At 28.5% G+C, this 25,753-nt stretch overlaps 1 protein-coding gene across 1 annotated transcript; it reads right to left on the reverse strand.

Annotated features, from left to right (window-relative positions):
• Positions 1-7,562: 7,562 nt before the first annotated feature.
• LOC107920016 (growth-regulating factor 4) lies at positions 7,563-12,047 on the reverse strand. Its single transcript, XM_016849498.2, has 3 exons — positions 11,365-12,047; positions 10,185-10,554; positions 7,563-8,247 (listed from the first exon to the last, which is right to left on the reverse strand). The coding sequence occupies exons 1-3, from the start codon at positions 11,603-11,605 to the stop codon at positions 7,854-7,856; spliced, it is 1,005 nt and encodes a 334-aa protein (XP_016704987.2). The 5' UTR covers positions 11,606-12,047; the 3' UTR covers positions 7,563-7,853.
• Positions 12,048-25,753: the final 13,706 nt, after the last annotated feature.

Consider the following 25,753-nt stretch of genomic DNA (forward strand, 5'->3'; position numbering starts at 1 on the left):
CTAAAGCCTTATTTATTATTCATATAATATTTTAAAAATATATTTGTATATATTTTACTAATTAAAAAGTTTAATTTTGGATAATTATTTTGTATCAGGCACAGATATGAGTTAATATGAGTTAATGTGTAGAAGAAAAGTAAAGATCGATATTAATGCCTTTGAATTGATATAACTAAATTTAAAAAAAAAAATTGTTTTCCTCGAATAAATCAAGGTTAGGCTTTAAACCATCATGCAAGTGAAGAATTAACTTTTCTTTAATATATCATTTGAACTTAAAATAAAATAATCAATAAAATTATCATTTTTAATTTATGAATTTATTTATTTATAAATAAAGTTAACATATGTGTTGAATTGAAAAAAAAAACTAATTTATTATGTAATTGAACATGTATTTACTTGTTTAATTCATTTATTTTATTTATTTAATGTAAATAATAATTATTTAAAGATAAAAAATAATTATTTTATTTATTTAATAACATAATTTATTTCATGTCTAAATTAATATGAATAAAAAACCTATTTCAAACTTTTAAAGCTTTTATAAATTAGATTATTTTTCTAATTAATATCAATCTTTTTAATATAATAAAATATTTTTTATGTCAATTTAGTAATATAATGGATACAAAAATATTTTTCAAACTTTTATATGTACTATAGATAATTAAAATATAATATAAAAATAGAAAGAGTAAACCAAAGATATATAAAACAAATATTAACAAAAAAATAATAGACTAAAATTCCATATAAAGTTATAACAATAATGCAAGTTTGGTTAGAGTATTATTTTCTACCCATTTTTAGTACATAAGTTAGCAATAAATTAATTCAAATAGTAATATTTAACTCTTCTCATGACTTATTTTTAACTAAGAGACTGAAAAGTTTTAACTTATTTTAAAGAGATTTTATTTTTCACGAGAATTATTTTTTTCGGTGGGATTAAACAACCAAATAACAACGATTACAAAGATAACAAAATTAACACTCAGAGGAATTAAGCTAACCATATCCTCAATCAACAAAGTTTTAATTGACACTGGGGAATCCTTAAAGATATGCAAATTATTACGGTGAAAGTTTGCAATCTTAGCCATGTGATTAGCAGTTCTGTTGTGGTCTCTTGGAGCATGTCGAACTCACACTTTCCAATTGTGACATGACAACTGATGGATTAATCTCAATTTTGACATATTGTTGTTAGCGGCATTTCCAACTAAGATCAATTCAAATATAGCATTATCACATTCCAATTCTATTTGCATAATACCAACTTTCCATGCTATCTGGGGACCTTCTAATAGAGCTTGTGCTTCCATTTTGAATATCCTATCCTTACCAAACTCATCGCAAAACCTTGTAGCCAGTTTGCTTTGTGGTCTCTGAATACTTTCCCAATCGATGCACTACCAGTAGAAATTGAGATAGCACCATCTATATTTAACTTTACCCATCCGGTGACAACTAATTTTCGAGGGTAACTCTTGGGTGTTGTTGAAGTTCTTTAGTTTTAGGATTTGTTAAACTCATAGTCCAAGCAATCCCTATAGAAATAATATCCTCGATACAACTATGACTCCTCTTAAAGATATAGTTATTCCAACTTTTTCATATCAACCAACATCTAGAGTAGAAAATACTTCCTTTTTTCTTATAAAAATACTTGATTCCAAATTATATTAGATTTTTTTTTTCTAAAAAAAGTTAAAATTATAGTATTTGTTAAACAAAAAATTAGGCAAAGAAATAAAAAGAAAATCATATAAAAATTATTCATGATTGAGAGTGAATAAACAATAGAGAAATTATTCTATCCACTATTAATTAAAGCTTCAAGAAATACTAGCAATGTTCCCTTTTAAAAGAAAGAAAAAAAAGAAATACTATCAATGTAAATCACACATACATTTATATTCAAGAAATAATACTTTTTAAAAAATAAAAAAAAATAATTGGACAAGCTGAAACACTTTATTATTCACAGAAGTAATACAACAACAGCAGAGTCGAAAGAAGAATCACAAGAACTACTGCCATCAAATGGAAGGCACCTAGTTATGGTGGAGTAAAAATTAATTCGAATGGAGCTAAAGCAAAGAGAGGAAACTGGTCAACTGTAGGTGGCGTTTTACATGACTCGCATGGTAATTGATTAGCAGGATTTCGACGATTTATTGGGAGAGGTTCTGTTCTAATGGCTGAGTTATGGGCAATACACCAAGGTGATAATTGAATCTGACAATAAAAGTGCAATGGATATGCTAACAGGTGATTCACTAAAGTCATCATCAACAATATTAGTTCGAAGAATAAAGGAGGAATATAGATGTAATTGGACTGTCAAATTTCAACATGTCTTCCGTAAAGTGAATAAAGTGGCTGATTGCATAACTAAATCTTGTCCTAGGAACATATATGATCTAGAAATTATTGATTTTCCAATGCTTGATGTTAGGCAACTTCATTTAGAAGATAAAATGGGGGACTTTTATGTAAGAAATATTACATCTTAAGGTGGTTGAATGCCTTGGTTGCTTATAAAAAAAGAGAGTCAAATTTACATCATTAAATGAGCCATAAATTTATATAAATTTCAAATCAATTGGGGTGAAATGTTATTGTATTTATATAATTACTTATTTGTTTAAAAAAAAGTGAGTTTATAAATAATGTCCCTAACGCGTAAAAAGAACAGAAGAAAAAAAGAAGGAAAATTCCGTTTAAATTAATGGAGGGCTCACCGTAAGAAGATGAAGAGTGATGTATTGTAGCAATTCTTGGGAATAGCAGTAAGATGATATTAAGAAAGTTGAGAAGGGGTATTAAAGGGAAAAAGAGTTGAAAATGTTGCCCATATAACGACGAATTGTGTCGTTAACTCCTAAGTAGAGGCTTCGACGGATCCGCTCTCTTTTGCTTACTGCCAATGCCAATCATTGATAATATATACAGTTTTTTTTTAAAAAAATATTATAAAAATTCAAAAATCAACAATATATTTATACAAATGGTTATATTTCCACTGTTTTAAATTTAATTTTTTAACAATAATTCATATTTAATATCTTAGTTTTAAAATTTTCATATATTTGAAATAATTTTCCACGTTGATAAAATGTAGTTCTGAATGGAAGAAGAAAAGTAGTATAAAAAAATATGTGGTGTTTTGTATATACTAGTTGAAGAATGCCCTTAAAACACTAATAAGCAATTTCATACTAATTACAGTTTTATTCTTTGAAATATATCACCACAATTAATATCATTACACAAGCCTTGAGACTCTATGAACCGAAAAAAAAAACATTGGTTTGCAAATTTCTTAGTGAAGTAACTTTAGACTTTCTTTTCTTCATCATCGGTGGTAATATTGATTAAGTTTTTCATCATGGGTGCTCTCTAAAAAGATAAACGATTGGCCATTAAAATGTGTTCCATTTTCATGAGTGAGAATTGAGTTGTAATGGGATGAAAACTAAAAAAGTTAAAAGAAAATGAAAAGAAACGGACACAGGATTGGTTATATAGTTCGAAAGACTTTCCTACATCTGCAAAGTCTTACCTAGAGGATAATCCATTATCAATTTATAATACAAGATGTGATTTAAGTTCAACTCTCTCACCAAGTTGCAACCTCACTCCTATATATAAACTAAAATACTCTCCTCAGTAAAACTTTTCTCTTGAAAGCATAACTACAAACTGAACATGAACAATTTATTTACAAAGTAATTGCACTAAAAACAAGTTGCTTACCATGAACAATTAAGCTCTCTCTCAATCATACCAAATCAACTAAGTAAACCTTCTTCAAATAGGCATTATAGGCTTGCAATTCTCCAATCAGTGTAAATGTATCTTCTCTTGAAATGCACTTCAATAAATCGTCCATAAGGAATCAAATATATTGAGATCTTTAAAGAAAAGACTTCTATAGAAATTAGATGCCTTCCTTTAAAGAAACATGATCACATGTAGAGTTAGTTGCTTAGTTGAGTTAGCTATTCATTCATAGTACTACCTATAATAATTGATTTGATCAGAAAATTTTTATATAATTACTTGTAAACAAAATGACTTAGAAACTAAGGTAGTGTTTGAAAAATTACCTAGTAATTAGATTTAAGTGTAATTGTTTATAATTACACAAAGGTGACATGTTTGAATAACCATTGTAATTGACGGGTTCCACTAAATTAGATGTAATTGAAGCACCCCAATTACACTTTTCAATTCTTAGGGAAGGGTGAGAATTAGAGTAATTATTTTGGTAATTATCTTCAAATCCAATTATTCTATGGCTTTTGAAATACTTATATTTATTCATGATTTAACTTTAAAACATTATTATTTTTTATACAAGTTTAAGTTATGAAAAGAAAAGAACACATCCGAGTGCTCAAGATGGTTACGATTAAAGTTATATTATAAGTCTTAAAAAATTATGTTATAAAAAAAATAATTTGTGTATTTTATAAAGTTTTAACAAAAAAATTATATAATTAAAATCTTAAAAAAAATTCTATGTTATGGTCAAATAGTATATAGAAAATAATTTATTTGTTATAAAAGTGTTGTAGTGTATTTATTTATAAAAAGTTTTAGTCAAAATATATGGACATAACTTATTTACGTGTTCATGCTATATATTATAAAAATAAGATATTTATATAAAAACGTGTTATAATATTTTGACCATAACTGATTTATAAAAAATAAGTCTCTAAATTTATGGTAAAAAATATATTATTTACAAGAAATGTTATGAAAATTGTTAGACATTTTATAAAACTTTTTATAAAGTTTATGAATTTTAACTTTTATATTATTTTAACCTAATTTACTTATTATAAAAAGGGTATAACCTAATGTAAGTTTCTATAATCAAAGCTACATATTGTTTGCACCATGAACACAAATATTATGTTGTAGATGTTAGTTTTTCAGATACAAAATATTTTCTTACACCATATAATGGGGTACAATACTATTTGAGAGAATAGAGCTAGATACAAACATTAGAGACAACTCGCAAACTCTTCAATTTGAGACATTCAAAGTTTCGAAATATGGTTGAGAGGAATTTTGTTGTTCTATAACCAAGATTTTTCATATTAATAACATCACTTCATAATTGCGTAAAAAACAAAGTTGGATCATACAAGCATATTATATACTTTATAACTTTATTAACTTTATTTGTAGGTGAAATTGGGATGATTCATATTTTGAAGAGTGCATAGAAGAAAGAGATCTTAATAATTTTAATGATAAAGATTCAGGTTCACATGATGAAGAACTCGATCAAGAACTAACAGATGATGATAAGAAGTATACGTTAAATGTTAAAAGAGGGAATAACCTAACAAATATAGAATGCAATAGTAATGAGATAAAATTGCTTATGATGTTTATTTTTCTTGTTATTTTTTTTAGTTATCGTATTGTTGACTATTTTCTTTGACTAATCTATTATATATGATGATTTGATTTTAATTTTTGTTACCCGTCTAGAAATTTCTTTTATCATAATAATTTTTTTACAGTAATTAATATTTATATTATATATAAATTATATAAATGTGTAAGTAAAATTTACACTACCGACAACAAAAATTATAATATAATTACATTCAATCAATCAAATCTGTCTAATAAATTAGAGTTCTTTATAATTACAATTTATTACAATCTAATAATTACATTTATTCAAATTATTTTTACTGTTGAAATAGATAATGTGTACTCATAGCTAAAACAAATTGTCCTCAACAACCTTGCCTGCCATTAATTCCTCTGCCCACAACTTACGTGGCCTTAATTACAGACTACAAAAAGTACAGAAGAAATTTAATACATGGATTTGATCGTGTGTGTACCAACTCATTTAAAATTCATATTTTATTTTTGTAGATAATACTTACTAAATTCAACAATATTTCAACAAATTTAAATTTCAAATCACACCATATAATCTTCAATTTCGATCCGTTTATATCTTTTTTTCAATTTGGCATTTATTTTTAGTTAAATTTAACCTTTAGTCCTTTAAAAAAATCGAATTATTATTTTTTTAATAAAAATATTAATTAAAATTTTAAAATTTTAAACATGACAACTTATATAAAAATTAATATATAGTTTATGCTTTTTTAAAAAAAAAACTGAATTTATTATTATTTTTAATATTTTTATAATTTTTAAATTATTTATTGACATGATATGTAAGAGAAATAATATAAACTATCACCTTCGTTATCAAACTAACATTGTTAAAAAAATTAATATTAAATCTCTTTTTAAAAAAGTTAATAACCAATTTTAATTAAAAAATAAATATCAAATCATATATACAAGTTTTTGTTTAAATTGACACAATGTTATTCTTCTTCAATAATTCTAAGCCGATGCTCATACCATTCACGTGACAGCATTATCTTCTATACTTATGAGTTCATTTATTCTACGATATATGTATGGTATCTCGGTTGGTGAATGTTCTTTTTGGGTAAATTGCATTAAAGGTCACTCAATTATGAAGTTTTCTTTTTTGATCATTTAACTATAAAAAATTATAAAATACAGTAAATTTCTTTTTGGATCACCTAACTATGAAAAGTTATAAGATGATCACTCAATTATTCAATGTTGTCTTTTTTAATCACCCAACTATCTTGAATTTTTTAGTGTTTTCATGTTTACGTTAGCCAGCTGGTGATTAAAAAAGACAATTAAATAGTTGAGTGATATTTTTTAATTTTTCATATTTGAGTGACCATAAAAGAAATATAGTAATAGTTAGATGACTATTTTGTAACTTTTCATAATTAGGTGACAAAAAAAAACCCATAGTTAGATGTCCTCTATTACAGTTTACCTTTTTCATAATGATATTTATCATAAATTTAACTAATTTATTTAGAGAAGTCTCATGCTTTTTGTAGACTTTAAGATATAGCTTGTTTATTTGTTAATAATCAAATTTTATCAAAATATAGAGAGTATCGTCAACAAAGGCATTCTAGTGCATTATAGATTCTTATTCAAGATTTGTATCATTTGATAATGGCATATGAATCGTTAGAAACATGTGTGAAATGTATGATTAACCCAATACTGAAAATTTCATAGGGGACCGGCGCAGGCTACCATGAGACAAAAGATTTTATTTCTAAAGAAATTCGATATGTCCAAGGTCTAATATTGAAATAATTTCAGAGATTTTTCCTGACTTTGTTCGTGTCAACAAACAATTCGAAATACCTCTGCTCTTTTAAAACAGGTCCGAGTCAAATAGCAATGATTTGAAGTACTTTCTTTGACAATATTTCGAAAACTCAAGGAATCAATTGTATGGATTTATAAAATATACATATAGGATTATCTAGTCTTAAATTTTAGCCTTAGTTAATTCTAGTAACGGGAAATGAAAACCACAAACACAATAAAAACCACTTCAAATTTATAAACACAGAAGTACTTTTAACGGAAAATAACAAATTTCTTCAATTTTTTTTATATTTTTCTTACGATTAAAAAATTTAAAATCCAAGCAGAAAAATTGATGCTCTTTCATTCATTCCATTAAAACTGCAATGTCTGATTTTTTTTTCCAGTTACTTGCTAGGGTTTGTTTTATTTTATACCAAAACCCTAAACCTTACAGTGTACTAATACTACACACATTCATGCTGAAGCAAAATCATCAAAGAGGACAATATTAGTCAGTAGCTAGAACACTTCCAGGCCTTCTCTCCGATTGGGGTTCCAGGAAATCCCAAATATCTATTCATTCAACCATCTGCAGCGTAATTCAAATGCGGGTTTCGGAGGATCAACTATGGAGTTTGAAACTCACCGTGTGGAGAATGAGAACTAGTTGTGGAGAAGTCAGATGATGCCATTGGAATGGATATCGATAGCTGTGTTGTAGAAAATGAGGTCTGGTTGGATCTGTCGTCTTCAAGAGCTGACCAGGTGTCCCTGGTTTTAGGCCACTCGTCAAAGAACGGCCGAAGAGATTGACCCTCGTGCTTCACGGTTTCTCCTGAGTTGAAATCGCTGAAAAATGAAAGCTGAGGGTAATCATTCAGTAAGATGGGGTTGCCATCGGATTTTGACTGAGGAAATGAAGAGACTCTAGATTGCATTAGAGGCCATGTGTCCCGGTTGCTTCCCAAAGCCTCAGAGATGAAACTATGCCCACCCGCATCGGGTTTTATTCCTTGAGACCTACGTGTTATAATGAGCAGAGTAAAACACATCAAAAGCATGATCAACCAGCACCAGACCAAAACATCAAGTCATACATCCGATCAATAATCCGGTTAAATTACATCATAATCATTCATCAGATGTAAAACGTACAAATATAGTTCAGAGGCAGTCCAATACTTACCCGAAAAGGAGCAGGCAGGTATGGTTAAAACAAATAACAGAGTTTGAGCAATTTGAATCGAATACCAAAATCAAACACGATACAAATTCGGTATTATCTGAATGCAATACAAGCATGAACTTATTAAGATCGGGAAGGGCATATGCACTGGGGGAGCTGACCTATATAAATGAATCTGCATAGACCTCATGAGAACAACATGGATATATGTAACACTGAAACCTCGGACAACCAATCATACTACGTCCAGATGCTATAACATTGACAAAAACCAAGTAAACACGAAAATTATTCAATTCCTCGGAACATTTTGCAGTCAATTCAATAAAGACTGTTGAAAACCATATGGCCCGCAAAGCTAATAGTGTTAAAGCGTTAAGGCTAATTCAGAAAAGCACATGTCTTTATTAAATACAGTTTATAAGAAAGTGGACTAATAAGAAGAAAAGTGTATTGGAGCAAAGGATAACCTAGACTTTGACGACATGATGAAACAAGAGACACAATAGCATAAATATACAAATGTCCCAATATATACAGTATCAATTATTAATCCATCAAAACTTATAAAAATATAAAATACCACAAACATGATAGTGACATAACAAAATTACACCAACATAACATGAATAATCAAATTGTCTGGCCTAGAATAACCTACCAACAATGAAGACCGCGTACAGAATTTGCGGGCAAAAGTAAATTCGAGCAACAGATGAATTTCAAAGTCATATTACAAACATAGACAGTAAAACACATTCACTTTCCATGTTGTAAGACCTCGAACTCGGGATACCCTACCATTTCTTTCCCCAAAAATAGCAGGTAATACAATACTTCTAGAACAAGGTTCCAACAACAACAGTAAAGTGAATTCGACCTTTTGTATCTTTCCCATCTGACAGAAAACAGAGAGGGCCAATTTGCCACTAGTTCAGAATGCTTGTAAGAATTTTTTTGGACGAATTATACAAAGGAAACATACTAAAAAAAAGACGGTAAAAAACACACTCAGCTATGACAATGGAATCCTACAGTGTATTCATAAACATAAGGGCCCGGAACCCTGGGAATTGCAGAGTTCTTTTTTTAAAAAGTTTCAAGGAACTAATCCATTACCCACATCGTAGGAATATATCAACAGGAAACCTACTAAATTATAACAGTAATGGGACCAACAAGAACCAAACCTAGCTGCAAAACTAATGTATAGCTTTCGGAAATTCATTGCAAGAACAAATAGTTCTTGAGAACCACGAATCATGCACCACGTTCCGGGCCTGGAAACAGGTGGGTGCACGTCCTCAAGCACTCAGAAGCTATGAAGTGAATACAGTTTTCAGCTTTCTGCAAAAAAGTACCCTATCCCACTAGGTAAAAACAGGAACAGTGGATAATTTCGCACGCAGTAGCATGATATTGACAATTCTCATGGTAGTCAGACAGCAAAAGCAAACTTCCCGGAGAAAACAAAAGCAAAAAGACTAGTAAAGAATAACTGTCAGCTTAGAACAAATTTCAGCTGCGACACTACTGAACTCATCATCCATCCTTGAGGACACCAGGGGCCCGGAACACTGAGCTTAACAGAAACTTTCAAGTTTCTGCAATACCTCCATTACCCGAATGAGAAGAAATCCGCAATTTTACTCCTACCACACACTCTAACAGATACGGGTCCGATAAATAATAGATCTAGAATCCGTACAACATCTCAACAATATAGCAATCTTTTCCAAGCTAAGAATAAAACTATGTGAAGCGAGTTTACCTATAATCTTTCCTCGGGATTCCATAGGGGATTGACTCCACATGATAATTAGACTGGCCGGTTGCCAAAGCAGTGACTTGCGTACCACCAAAGGCATGTAATGGAAGGCTCTGGAAGCTTGCCGTCCCAGTCCCACCACCACCGGTAGTACTACCAGAAACAGTCAATGATGTCACAGTAGATAATGACTGTGCCATAGTTTGTGATTCCACAGGCTTTCTTGAACGGTTACGGCCACGGTGCATATGGCGCTCGCAATACTTTGAGTCCGGATACGCATCTTTGGAACACCGCCATTTCTTGCCATCGGTCCTCCTACATCGTCCTGGCTCCGGATCCACCTTCTTCCCATAAAAGGAACAATACCCCACTGCAATATTACACTCAATTCAGATTCAAAACAAAGTTTTTCATTAACAAATGGAACAAAACATGAATGAACGTAGGTTCCAAGTTTAACAACATACAAAACCAACAATATAATAGATTCTAACAATGATGTTACAAAGAACAATTTCTATATAACAAATATCAGAATCTAATCGTAAAAACAAAAATACCAGAAAATGAATAAAAAATGTGAAAAGTGATGCAACATTTGTTGATTAAGACATCAAAAAACTAAACATGTCTGGAATTTAGCTGTAAGAATTTTTTTTTTTCTTTTGGGGGAGTGAATCTGTATGAGAAAACAAGGGAAAGGGACCAATCTTTCTCCTTAAAATGTGATTTTAATGTTATTAAAAGTCAATTTAGATTGTCCATTGGAACTATGAAATAATCAAATATTCCACTCATAATATCAAAAAGTTTATCTTAAAACTCATTTAAAATGGGCAGATCGTTGCTTGAAACTGAGCCATCTTTTTTTTATTTTGTTTATATTTTACTTTTAAAAACTATAAATAAATAAAAAAGAAAGAAAGAAACTTTAAAGCATTTCAAAATTCAAAACCCCCCAAAAAAATTCAGTTTTTTTAAACAAGAAAACACCCAATCAATAAACAAGATTCCTCAAATCAAAACAAAAAAAAAACCCAGAAAAGAAGGGAGAAGAAAAAAAAATCAAAACATCAAATCTTTAGAAATTTATAAAAAAATAAAATAAAGGAGAGGGTTTTAAAGAAGATGCTAAGAAGAAGAAGAAGAAGGAGAAAAGAAAAGAAAATATTATGCTTACTGGTAGGGTGGTGAAAGAACCTATGAGATATGGACTCAAAGCTCTTCTGAATAGGGAGCACAAGATCAGGTGGTACTGGCAAACCTGCCATCATATACTTAAAGATCAAAGCTTGATGTTCCAGCTCCTGCCACTGTGACACTGTAAATGGTGATGATGATGATGATGACGACCTCATTGCTACCATCCCTACACCGCCACTCTCAGCCCCCCCACCACCTCCACCACCGCCACTATTCATCCTTCAATCACCACCCAAGAAACTTGTACTTAATAAATTATACAACAACACTGGTACAAAAGGGCAAAAGAAAACAATAAAAAAAGAAAAGAAAAGCTCGATTTGCCCACTATTTTTCTTTTCTATTCCAACAAGATAAGTTTTTTAAAGCCACAAACTGAAATATTTATATGAATAAATATTCATAATGATGTTTGGGTAATTATTGGTTAATTAAACCATTGTTACATTAAGAATGTACTTCAAAATTAATTAGGTAATTAAGGTGTGGTTGGTTTAACTTGAGTTGATTTGATTAAATATTAATGGTGTAATAAAGGAAGTTCCTTAAAAAGGACAAGAGAAGAGCTGTCTGTCTGAATGGGAATTGTTTGTTTGTTGTTGTTGGGAAGAGGTAAGTGTTTGTCTTAAGATGAAGTGATGTCAATTATGGCAACTAGTCAATTCTTGATAAAGAGAATACATTATTTATTCATAATTTCCTCTTTTATTTTTATCCACTCCCTTTTTTCTTTTTTCTTTTTTTTTATAAATGAGTTAAAATTTTGTTTTCTTTTCTTTTCTTTTAAAAAATTTTTGTTTTATTCCAATTAGATTTGAGATTTACTTTTATTCAATGTTAAAACAATTTTTTTCTAATAACTACACTTTTAAAATTTGAATTCATATTGTCGATTGAATCTTAATTTAATTAATATAGATATTGTTATCAAAACGTGAGTTTAATTGTGTTGAAAAACGTATTATCCTTCTATTTATAAATTAGAAAAAGATTATAAATAAGTCAACTAAAAAAAAGAATCATCATCAATCAGTTAGGCGTAAGTGACTAATAAAAAATATTATTGCATATGATCCTTATTACGAGTGGCATTAGTTTTCATTAAAGACATGTTTACAAGAAAGGAAGAAAAAAAATAGTGAAGCAAGATATCAATTAAAAAAATGTTACATGTTTTTAATGGACCTCACATACATTTTGGATAAAATGAAAAAAATATTTGATAATTTAGATACTATTTTTATATTAAAAAAATTTAAGCAGCTAAGAAAAATGGTATAATTTGAGAATTCGTTTGAATAAAATATTTAAATTTTTTTTTGAGATTTTTAAAATAATAATATTTTAAAATTTATTAATTTAAATGCTAACATTTATGGTTGATTTGTTTGAATAAATAATTGGTTTAGTAAAAATTAAGTTATTGAAATTTTACAATTTAAAAAGGTAATATTTAAAATTATTTCTAATTTGTTAGTGATTATTTGAAAATAAAATTAAGTTTAGTTTTTAAATTTATTAATATATATTTTTTATTTTTATATATTTTTACTTTTAACAATACTATTTAAAAATATATTTTATATAATTTAAATTGTTAGTGATTGTTTGAGATTTAAGTATAATAATAGATATAGTTTTTATCATTTATTTATTTTTTCATTTTAATCTAAATTTTTTTATCACTTTGACTTTACACTTTCAAGTTTTAATTAAATTGTTGTTTTTTTAATGAAAAATTTGACCGGATCATTATAAGTTTAACATCTTTGATATTTTATAAAAAAATAAAATATATATAAATTATATAAAAAAATTATATAAAAAAAAGTTATTAAAAATTATCTACATCAACCGTGTATACATGTCAACAGCATTAAAAATTATCTACATCAACCGTGTATACATGTCAACAGCATTAAAAATTTAATAGTCTAATTATTTTTTTTCAAAAAACAATAAATTGATTAAAATTTGGAAATTGAAAACTAAAATGATAAAAAAATTAGAGTCAAAATAACAACAAAAGTAAACATTTGAGACTAAAACAATTTTAAGTAGACATTTTTTAGGGTAATTTTAAGTACACATTCGTTGAGTTAGATATGATATATTTTTTTAGATTTTATTTAAATTTAATTTTTTATAAATAGTTTTTTTTTATTTCTCAATGTATCGATTGAAGCTGGCTTAGTAATTAATTATCTGTATTTTGTAGGCCCATTAAAGGTAGATACTAGCCACGAGTTTTAAAACTGCTCTATACTCAGAGCAAAGATCAAACCTTCAACTACTGGTTAAAATAGGAAAAACATTTACCATCTCACCTAATTCTCGTAATTTTTATAAATAAATTTAAATATACTTCAACATATTTAAATTTTTTTTATTTTTTAACATTTTATAATTAAGTTTGATGGAAGGTTAACATTTTGAAAAATACTTTTACTGTGATGGTGTGAGTTTTTAATAGGTTAGGACCCACTACAGCTTTAAATTAGCTGGCAAAGTTGAAGTACTAAAGGAATTAGTATATGTGTGAAAAGAAAAAATGAAATCGGAAAATAATTTAACCCTTTTTATTAACTTTCACAAGCTTTTTTTTTTTTTTTAATCTTCTTAGAGACAATTGGGAAACAAAATTGATGATAAGTACATGATCTGAAAATGCGCGATTAAAAATTGCAAGTCATATTGACTAAACAAATTTGGTCTTCACAATAAGTAATTCGAAATTGAGATATAAATTAGTTTCACCGGTTAAATTTATACGTGTTTAACTATGGAGTCAATGGTATAGTTGACTTTAAGTCAATTTGTGAATCTCAATTTGGTGAACTTTTGGACTAAACATCTTCGCTAAAATTATATAAGGACCACGCGGAGATCCAAGATAATTGATTGTCAATCATCTTAAAATGTCTTATCCTAGGATATAGTATCACTGTCACTACTAAGGATGTCAAATCAAACTTTTATGTTCATGGCCTCAATATAAAATGGTCTCACAAACAACTCATGCACAATATGTACTTACTCCTTCCTCAACTCCTAAACTCTTTTATCGAAAGAACTCCTTCCCGTACTTTATCATCCTGCTACTATCATTGTCTTCCTCCCTTATTAATCTTACGGGTTAACATTAATATTAATACTACTATTTAAAATGTAAGTTTCACAACATAAAAAAGTGAAAAAAATATAAATCAAAATTCATATATAAATATTGTTTATATCAATAGTATAAAAATAAATATAAATACAACATAAATATTATTTTGATTTATTTATGGATACACTACCAATGAATCATATTATAATATGGTCCTACATTTTTTTTTAAAAAAATTAACATAAATAACACTATTATTAATGAGGTAAGATATCTAATTCAGTGATAACGTATATAACATTTTTTATGAAGATACGAGAAATTGAAGCAAACAAAATCTATTAAATAAGAATCTTAGACATTGTTCTACCCTCTTAATCGGCTTGCAGCAAATGAGTTAGTTCCTCCAGTGGTTGGTGCAGCATATGGGAAGCCTCGTTCTTGTCTTATTGCCAATTGAGCCATACAGTCTGCCGTCCTATTCGCCTCCCTGTAAACATGCACCACCGTTTCCTGCCTTTTCCTTTCTTAACAGGTCCTTAACTGATCGAGCCAATTTGCTAGTTGGTACCCTCCCAAAGCTTTTTGTTAATGTCTTAACTACCTCTAAACTATTTGATTCTAGGATCAACTGATGAAACCCCATCAACCAAGTTGCAAACAACTTATCATACATACCCTAGTACTCAGTTTCTAATATTGTAGTACTACTTTATTCTTGGTAAAACCAATGGTCTATTCTCCTTAATGTGTTCAATCTGGTGCCCTAAGTGTAATATATTTATTTGTATACTTGTATTTTTTTGAACGTATTGGTTTAATAAAATTATCTATAAATTAAATTAATATCCTTTGTATATTGTCTTTAATGGTTTTTGTAACGACCCGAACTTTAAGGTTATTAGAAAAGTGTATTTTCGGGTCACCGTTTCTGAAAAATGGATTAGATTATAAAAAAAAGTAAAAATATTTATGAAGTTAAGTGAGTGATTAATTAAAGTTTAATTAAGTAAATTTAGCTTAATTAAGGATAATTAGATAAAAGATTAAATTGAATATAATGTGAAAGTTTAGTTTTAAAGTAATAGAAAATAAAAGGATCAAAATGGCAATTAAGTCATACCCATGAAATGAGGCGGTGAATGGAAGAAAAATCAAGATTTTTCTTGAATTATGTATATCATTAAATTATTAAATATATATGTATATATAAAAAAAAGAAGAAAAACAAGTGTATAAAAATGATTGGTACAAGTGTTAAATAAATATTTGTTATTAAATAGATTTTTATTATAGTTATTATTGTCATTATATATATATATAAAAGAAACAAAAGAAAGAAACAAAGAATAAAAAGAGGAAAGAAACAGAATAGCAGGGGACGAAACAGAGAAGGGAGAAAGGAAGAAAAGAAAAAGGGAAAAATAAGGTTTTAAAGGTTCCAAGTTAATTTGGTAAGTCAATTTAGCCCCTTTTCTTATGATTTTTGAGTTTTTGGAATCCTAGAGATAAATACTATTTGTTTTAAGTAGAAATTTTGAAAGTCATTAGATTTCTAAGTATGGTTCATGTTGAATAAAATGATGGAATTGGGGGTTTATTTGATAGAAATTTTGATTGGAATTGAATAAAGGATTGAATCGTAAACTAAGCTATAAGTTTTGAGTTTTAGGGATTAAATGGAAATAAATTCAAAATTATGAAAATATGCTGGAAATTTAATAGTTAAGTATGAGTTTGGACAAAATTTGAATAGAAATGAAATATGAATTGAGATAGAAAAAGTAAGTAAATCTAGTTAAGATTAAATTGAAATTAAAGTAGAAATTGAATAAAAATTGTATTAATTAGATACAAATTAGTAGTGAATTAACGAATATGAATTGTTTTAATTCCCGTAGCTAATGTTGTCTCGAGAAACCTCGGCTAAGCAAGGAAAAAAAATGGCAAAGACAAAGGGAGTTAGCTCGAAAAAATACGGTTTGTATTTCTATAATCCGAACTTAGTTATTAATTGTTATATTTTTTTTATTCAATGCATTTAATAAATGTTGAAGTGAGAATTATTGTGTTTATAATGGAAATGGATTAATTTGGTATGTGATGAATTTATATTGATTGAATTAAATTGAATTATATATTATAAATATATATATATATATATGTGTGTGTGTGTGTGTGTGTGTGTGTGTGTGAGTGAGATATTATGCAATTATGATAATTGAATTTTGGATAAATATTATGATAAATAATTAAGATGGGAATTATTTGTATTGTGTCTTTATAATTGAAATGAATTGATTTAGTCTGTGATAAATTTATATTGAATTGATTTATGAATATCTGTTTTATTGAATTTATATTGATTGAAATTATTTTGATTGAATTTATATTGATTGAATTATATAATATATATGAGATTGTGATATTTGAATATTTGATATTGAAAAATGAATTGAATTGTATTGAATTATGAATTAATGTGAATAATTGAAATATATTGTTGAATTGAATGAAATTGTATGAATTGTGAAAATGGGTAAATATATGTAATTTTCTGAATGAGATATTGATGAAAGAATTATTAAATTGAGAAAGTGAATGAAATACCCTATTAACTAATCGGGCTAAGTCGGATATAATTGGCATGCCATAGGATCTGAAAGTGTACGGGATTTGCCGGCTTTATCGATCAGGCACTTTATGTGTCGTATTTCAGGCACCTCGTGTGTCGTATCAGGCACCTCGTGTGTCGTTTTAGGCACTTTATGTGTCGTATACTGATCAGGTACTGTGTACCGTTTTAAGCACAATGTGCCGTACTGGTGTGTTTGGGTTGGAATCCGTGTATCCGTCAAAGTCCGGGTTTGTTAATAGGGGTAAATAAGTGAAAAGATAAATCGAGTGAATTTGATTGATTGAACTATTGGAATGAAATGAGAAATTGAATTGATAATTGAAATTGAGAATTGAAATTGAGATATGAGATTGAAAACATGAACCAAAAGGTTCATGAAATGAGTGAAGTTCAAATGGATAATGATTGATGTTAGAATCAATTAAAATGGTATGTTGTTAAGAAGTAAAGTGTGAATACAAGTGAATTGTGAATATATTGAAAGAATTTATACAACAAGCAAATGAAAAGAATTGAGCAAATATGTTGTTGTGTTTGTTATATGGCTTGTATAGAATTTTTATGGTAAGTAAATGAAACTTATCTATAAAATAAATAAATGAATGGTTATATTTATCATTGTGATTTTAAGTTTAATTGTTATATTATCAAGTGTTCGGATTATAGAAATACCACTGAGTATACCATACTCAGCGTACGGTTTGTTTCCGTGCGCAGGTTAAGTAAAGATAGTACGTTGAATCAGCATCCCAGTCCGATCCCAAATTCATTAAGGTAAAGTGTGTTAATTATTGGTAATGGCATGTACCTAGGATGTCTTATGTGTATGTCATTTTGAAATTGTAAATGTAAGGATAAAATAAATAAATTTAAATTTGGCTATGGTATAAAATAGGATTTGACTAATTTGGTATGAATTTGAATTTTTGTGAGACAATGTTAGAATGAATTCGGGTTCCCCTGTTCTGACTTTGAAAAATCATAAAAACTTGTATAAAAATAATTACAGGCTATAATTTATATGCTTAAAACCTTTAATGAGTCTATTTTCAATAAAAATAAACGGGAACATCATCTAAGTTCTGTGCTATGAGATAATTAAATTTTAGTAAAGAAAGGTCGAAACTGTCAAACAGCAGATCAAGGGTAACTTTGAGGAATAAACTGTACTAATTGGCTAAACCAAAAATTCTGAAAATTTTATGGTAGAAAGGTATATGAGTCTAGTTTTAAGAAAAATTAACGGAACTTAATTTGAAGTTTCGTAACTCTAGATATAAATATTTTAGTGACTGTTACTCAAGAAGACAGTTTTGACATGAACATAAGAAAGTAAATGAAATTGTGTGTAATTATTCTGTAAACTCCGGTAATGCTCCATAACTCTCTTCCAGGACGGTTTGGGGTTAGGGAGTGTTACAATTAGTGGTATCAGAGCTATTCAAGTTTAGCCGATTCTCGGACTACATCGAGCTCGGAATTGAGTCTAGAGGTACATGCCATAATTGAGTCGAAATTGAGTCGGGATCGGATGCTGATATATTTGTTTGGTACTATTTTATAGTGAAAATGTTAGACGAAAATATCGATGGTATTGATTATGAAATGTATACTGGAGACGAATAGTCTCGTGAATTAGATGAAAACTGAATCAACAACACTGGGTATAAACTCAATGGGTAATTAATTACTGAATGATGACTGATGAAATAATAAAAAAAATGATACATAATTATTTAGAATTATAACTGATGTTCTTCAGTGAATAGAAGAAATTGTATTTGTTATGATATATGCCCCTCTTGTTTCTCAATCGGTTCCCGAAGTACTTCAAGGTACAGAGTTTGTCTGAATGGATAACATATCTGTTGTTAATATTTTGTACATATAGTGTGGAAGAATTGAAAATTACAGCTGAAAATGATCTTGAAAGAATTGAAATTTGGAAAGAGAATATTATCAAGGCTGTAAATGAATTGCTTGGTTCGTCGAATAAATGATAGGAAGGTATGATATTTCTACTAAAAGATTCAATTTACCAAAGGTGGAAAATATTGATTTATGCTGTAACTATGAAAGGGTTATTTGGAATTTTCTAAAATGAGTTCTGAAAGAAATATATGTTAGTCAGAGATTTCCTGATTAGTAATGCAAAGAAATTTTTGAAGCTTAAACAGGGTCATATGATTGTAACTGAGTATGAAGGGAATTTGTTTGATTGAATAAGTATATCAGAGGGTATATTCCAATAGAAACCATAATGTACAAGTAGTTTGAAGATGGTTTAAATGAAAACATAAAGTCGAAGAATGTAGAATAAAGAGCGGAATATGAGTTAGATATGATTCTTCTGATCATTATCTTAGTGATTGATTGAAGAGAGTTGAAAGTAAATGAAATTGTGTGTAATTATTCTGTAAACTCCGGTAATGCTCCATAACTCTCTTCCGGGACGGTTTGGGGTTAAGAGGTGTTACAGTTTTTGCATGCAAAGCAAAATGGAAGTAAATATTAACTCATTAGTTATCTAAAGTTTAATTAATACTAAGTGGTATTACATGGTCGAATTGTAATACAGAAGTTGTTTTTCATACACTTTCTAAATATTTTTTTTTCAAAGGTAAATTCATTAATTCATTCAATGAATGGAACCATAAAATTCAGGGGGAAAAATAGTAAACACTTGTCATAGATGGTGAAAAACAAGCTCCATCAACACAATGAAGGCTTTAACCTTAGCATCAATAGACCATTATGACACGATGACAATTGGCTTTATTACAACTTAAGCACAACACATCTGGAGTGATTGCAAGCATTTAATACGATAAGGAAATTAGACTCGGATGGTTCAAAGCTGCATCAAAAATCAACAAAAAAATCGAGCATTCACCAAACTAGAGAGGACGACAACAAAATCGTCCCTAAAATCACTTGTAAAATTAAGATTATATGCATAAGCAAGACTACCAAACATGCTACAAAAGCAAACAAAAACTTCTAAAATTGAAGACTTATTAAACAATAAAAAAAACAAAAAAACATATAAAACATAAGACAACACGAATTTGAATCAACTCATGAAATCATTTATTATTCTAAAACACTGTCAAAATAGAAATATGTTAAGAAGCTGATGAATAGCCACCCATTTTCCAAGAAAACTACTAGTGGTCGGTGGAGTTTTAGTGAACAATAGGCACCGTTATCTGTCCATCACAACTTGTGAAGACAGCAAATATACCTACAAAATATATCTGCAAACTGAAAAAAGAAAAGACATGTGGAATGAACAAGAAAAAAAGAAAGAGTTGGTGGGAGGGAGAAAAAGGTGAGTGATAGTCATCTAGAGGCTGACAATATTGCTAGGCAAAACAAAATATAAGATATAAAAAGTGTGAGAAAATTTTTTAGGATTTTTCTTTTCTAAGTTAACTTTGTAAATATTTTTACTTTTTAATAAAGGCTATGGTTGGTTAATAACATTGTAATAATTATAGGTGGTCTAATATTTATAGAAAATAAATTTTGGGTTAATTAATTTCCCTATATACCATTATATTAATTTAATGTCGAATTTAATTAAGAAAGAGGTTTTTTGGGGGTTGAAATTAAGAATGAAATTGAAAGTCAATGAGCTGACAAAAATATTATTGATGTGAGATTTTGATGGTACTTTAGTATCATAATTGGGTGATAAATTTGTACTAGGATTACCGCACATAACGTTGTGCATTTAAGGAACAATTACCAAACAAACTTTATGAGTTTTAAATTTTAACTTTGTCCTCCATGTGATACCAATTTTTAACCTCATACAAGTTTTGGTTTGAGGATAATATAAAATTATTCAAGTTCTACGTTTGTTTTTAAGACTTAGTTTAATATTATTTTTGAGGAAAAAAATTTTAAGAAGAAATTAAAATTTTCAGTATTTAAAAAATATTGTTTTGGGGTCAATTTTTGGTTTGAAGAGTATTTTTTCTCTCAAAAATAATTTGTTTAGCAATGTTTTTGTATCAAAAGTATTTTTTATCTCAAAAATGTTTTTTAAAAATAATGCTAAACACACCCTAAGTTATATATAAAATCAAAGTTAATGGTTTGAGCTACAATACGCCCATATATATTGATCTCTCTTCCTTCATGAATTGTAAATGACTTACATTGATATATTTCAATCATTTCTATGTACTCATTAATGGAATAATATATCCTCTTGAGAATCACCCAATCTCCTCTTTTCCAATCCCTTTTAAACCTAAATCTTACACAATAAACTAAAGATGGAGCTTGACTTTGAAGCTATTACTATTATTCTTCAAAGCAGATTTTACATCTAAATTTGAACCTCTTTTTTTGAATAAATAATAAAAGAGAATACACAATGAAGTGTAAATTAAAAAGTAAAACATAAGAATGGTGAGCTGTCCAAATCTAGTACACACCATCAATTAGCTTTCCCCTAATAATTTGTTCCCTCGCCCACTCACTGTCACCCCTTTACCTGACAACACCAACCTCAATTATGAGCTGGACCCTAGGCCCAATACTACCAACCGGCTACACCCGGTCACTCACCCTGTTTGTTGGAAATGAGGTGACATGTTTCATTACCTCCGACCATTTATGCTTTTGTGTTCAATTTTGATACATTTTATACTCTCTTTTTTTTTTCTTTTTTTCTAAATATACAGATTTTGATATGTTTGTAAAATTTTCATTAATGAGGTTATATAATATAATTAAAGCAAATGTAAATTATCAAAAATAAAAACCATATTATAGATTAGGGGGTAAAATCTGATTATGAATACTGAAAAATAGTCATAGGAGTGGGGCAGGTAAAAGCAATAACAAAGCGGTGGGGTCCATAGGGGTTGATGCAACTTCAGGGATAGGCATCACATTTTGTGGTGGGACTGCCACTTCATAAATTCTATGGACCATTCCCCCTTTACACATTTCTTGAATCTACCACCTCAGTCTTCATCATAGTATTTTCATTTCTTTTTAATTATAGTATTTTACCCCCTGGTTTTGATTTTTTAAGGCATGTAAGTAAGGATATTTTTTTAAAAATTTTACCAAGTGCATGAAACGTATGTATTTTTTAAGTAATTCTTGCATTATATATATTTAATTTTCGAAATAAAATTTCAACCCAATCTTAAAAATAATAAATTTGTGAGCTAAAATAAATTAATCATATGCTTCAAGTGTATGACATAAATTAAAATTTGTCTGACTCGAATAAAAGAGTAAAAGTAAAAGTGCTTGAACCTAGCTAAAATCTAAAATGCTCAACTGATAGCATTTATTATTATTGGAGCTGTAGGAAAAATGCTCAAGTGATGGGTCGTTTATTAATTTGGGGACTATAAAACCTACTATAGGGACTTGTACGTACCTAAATGGATTTTCTAAAAATGAATTTTCAGTTCATCATATCATTGACGGCAATTTAGTTATCTCCATCTTTAAATTCAATGAAATTTAAATTCAAGTTTTACTCATCTTGTGGTTCTTTATTAAAATAATATGAAAATAATAATTATTTATTTAAATAATACAGGATTAAAATTATTTATCATAAATAATTTTTAATTATTTTTTGTCTCATGTAACCTATAGTGTCAAGTTTTATCAAATTTAAGAGTCATTGATATTTTCACATTGATCATCCTTAATGTGATATATATATAAATTAATATATCAATAATTTATTATACATAAATTTTAATACATTTGAGTATTTCATTTGACAAGTTTTTTTATTAGATAATCAAATAATATATTCCTGAAAGCATTATATAGGAACTAATAATATAATATCGATCGAGACTTAACTCGATTGGTATGAGTATTGTTATTAATGCAGGAGGATGTGGGTTTGAGTGTACCGAAGCGTATTATCCTTCTATTAATGGGTTGAAGATGAGCTATGAATAGTTTTAAACATTATATTAAGAAAAGATAAAAACTTATAATAAAATTGTTTAAAAAAAAACCAATATAATGAAGCATTGAAAGAAACTAAAATTATTGTGCGACGGAGTGTGGACCCGCTATCACATGTTGTTAGCATATTTTGCAGGGGGACATTTTGGCAACATGTATGTAGTTACTTTTGAATGCCAATTAACTATCTTGCCAACCCAATTTTAAATGAACTCAGCTATATATGAAAAAATGAAAAATAGTCCTTTAATTTTATTATTTTTCTTGTATTTCTTTATACATCTTACTTGTAGTTCCCTAAGGAGGAAATAAACTCTTCCATATTAAAAGGTTTGAGGACAAAGGTGAGAGTAAGGGAGTATGGCTAGTTGTTTGTCTAAGTCTCTCTTTCATTGGGTCGGTCATATAACCTCATAGTGTGCAATTACAAGATTTGTAAATTATAAGTGATGGTAGTTATGTTGGGTGATGTCTGTTAGCTTGGTGAACCTTGCTATTTGGTATACCATTGTTCTTTGGGGAGGTGTAACAAATCGATTTTTAGTGATTTCGGAACCCAGTTCTTCAATGACTGGGTCTGTAAATATTATTTTAAATTTTGGTCTGACAAATTTGTTAATTGGATAGTTAGTTACGGTACAAGTGTTTTGACCCTAAAGTTAGTGGTGCCAGAAAAATGAGGTATTGTGACATCGTTTCTATAAACCGAGCTAGTAAATATTTAATAAAAATATTGATGGAGCTATTTTATAGATGAATTGAATTTTGAATAAGTAATTTCACTGAATTAATGACTAATTAAGGTACAAGACTAAATCGTAAAAACTATAAAAATTAATCACTATTAATTTTTATCAGTTAAAAGGTTTAAATAGGAATTGTTCAAGGGTTTGTATGGCAATTAAGCCATTTAAATTGAAGTGGACGGTTAGTGCTTGAATATGTTAATTTTTAATTAAAATAATAATATAGTCTCCCCATCAATTTCGCTAACAAAAGAAAGAACCAAAAGGCCATTTTTAAGCTCCAATTATTCGGCCCTCTTGCACGTTAGGTGTAGGTAAGCCCCTATTTATGAATTTTATATTTTTGAGATCGTTTTAACTAGATTTAATTAATTTAGATAATAATTTTTAAAATTGTTAAAGTTTATAAATATTACCATTGATGTATCTTGAAGCTTTTGGTGTTAAATAGTTTGATTGTAAGCTTGGATGTGATAAATGACTAAATTATAAAGTGAAATTTGTTAGTTTTGAGTAAAGGGACTAAAACATAAATATTTTGAAAGTGACATGAAATTTCTGTAATTATTAATTTTAAATGGTTATAGAAGGATGAAATTGAAATTAGATTGAAAAACGAGGCTTAAATTTAAAATATATAGCTATTTCAATTTTAGGGATTAAATTGAATAAAAAATAAAATTTTAAGAAACTTTTAAAAAATGAAATTGAATTGACTTATACTTATAATAAGATGATGTAAGGTAATTCAAATTGATAAATTGAAATGATTTATTATAGATTAGGATTTGAAAGGAGAAATTATAGATTTGTCCCTTTTTCTAGGTAAGTTGCACATGGAACTTACTGTATTTTCTTATTATATTTGAATTGTGTCTTTGTATTTATTAATTATATATAAGTGTAATTTTAGTGTTATGACATCTAAAAGACTAAACTGTAAAGTACGAATTATACGATAGCTATGAGTTGTTACAAGATATGATATTAATGTAATTCCTGAATAATTTTATTAAACCAATGAATTAATATTTGCTTCCATTTTATTTTGCATACAAAAATCATTGACAAAAGGTGATAATGTAATCCATAAATAATTTTATATTAAATCAATTTGTTTGAAAAAAATACAAATTTTTAAAAAATATAAATATACTTAGAGCACCAAATCTAATAAATTCTCGATAAGTCTTTTACCAGCACTCCTTTGGCCTTGTTCACTTTTTTCTTCGAAACTCAAATTTTTTTTTTTGGTTGCCTCTACTTAATCGTTAGTGGTTGGGGTTTTCATTGAGCTATACGTGTGAGAATTATAGAGGTTTCTACAAAACTCTTCAAACTTTCCTTAGAATTGAGTTTCACTACATGTGATTAATAAATGAGGCAACCCATATATGCAGACGATGGTCTTCTAAACAAAGTTCTCCACCTATATTTCTATGATGGCACTGATAGCTTTAGCCTCTATGAACTTTTTTGGGCCATAGCTAGCCGAAAAGAACCAGGGGTGTCTAGTCCCTAATTCGCGAAAGGCCGAGGACTGGAAATAAGTTGAAGGTAGCATGGGTCACATTTCATAACTGAATCAAGTGCTTCCTTCTATAACGTGGGGCAACAATAGCCTTGGTGAAGGACCTAGGTGAGGACCCTTTTTCTGAATTGCCAACTGTAATTCCTTCGTGGATTTCTCTAAAAACCTAAATGAATTACTATAAAATGAGACATCTTAACAACGGTTGAGAAAAACTTTTCTTATATAAGACAATATCTATTATTAGGAGGCATTTTATATTATGAAATGACATTTCCTAGACCCGAAGCGTATCTCGCTTCTCTCTAACAAACGCTTTTTAATTAAAATAAATGAAATAGTTTTAAGTGTTTTTTTTTTTTTTTGGAAGAAGATAAG

The sequence above is a fragment of the Gossypium hirsutum genome, chromosome A13 (genome assembly GCF_007990345.1).
Source record: "Gossypium hirsutum isolate 1008001.06 chromosome A13, Gossypium_hirsutum_v2.1, whole genome shotgun sequence".
Classification (NCBI taxonomy): domain Eukaryota; kingdom Viridiplantae; phylum Streptophyta; class Magnoliopsida; order Malvales; family Malvaceae; genus Gossypium; species Gossypium hirsutum.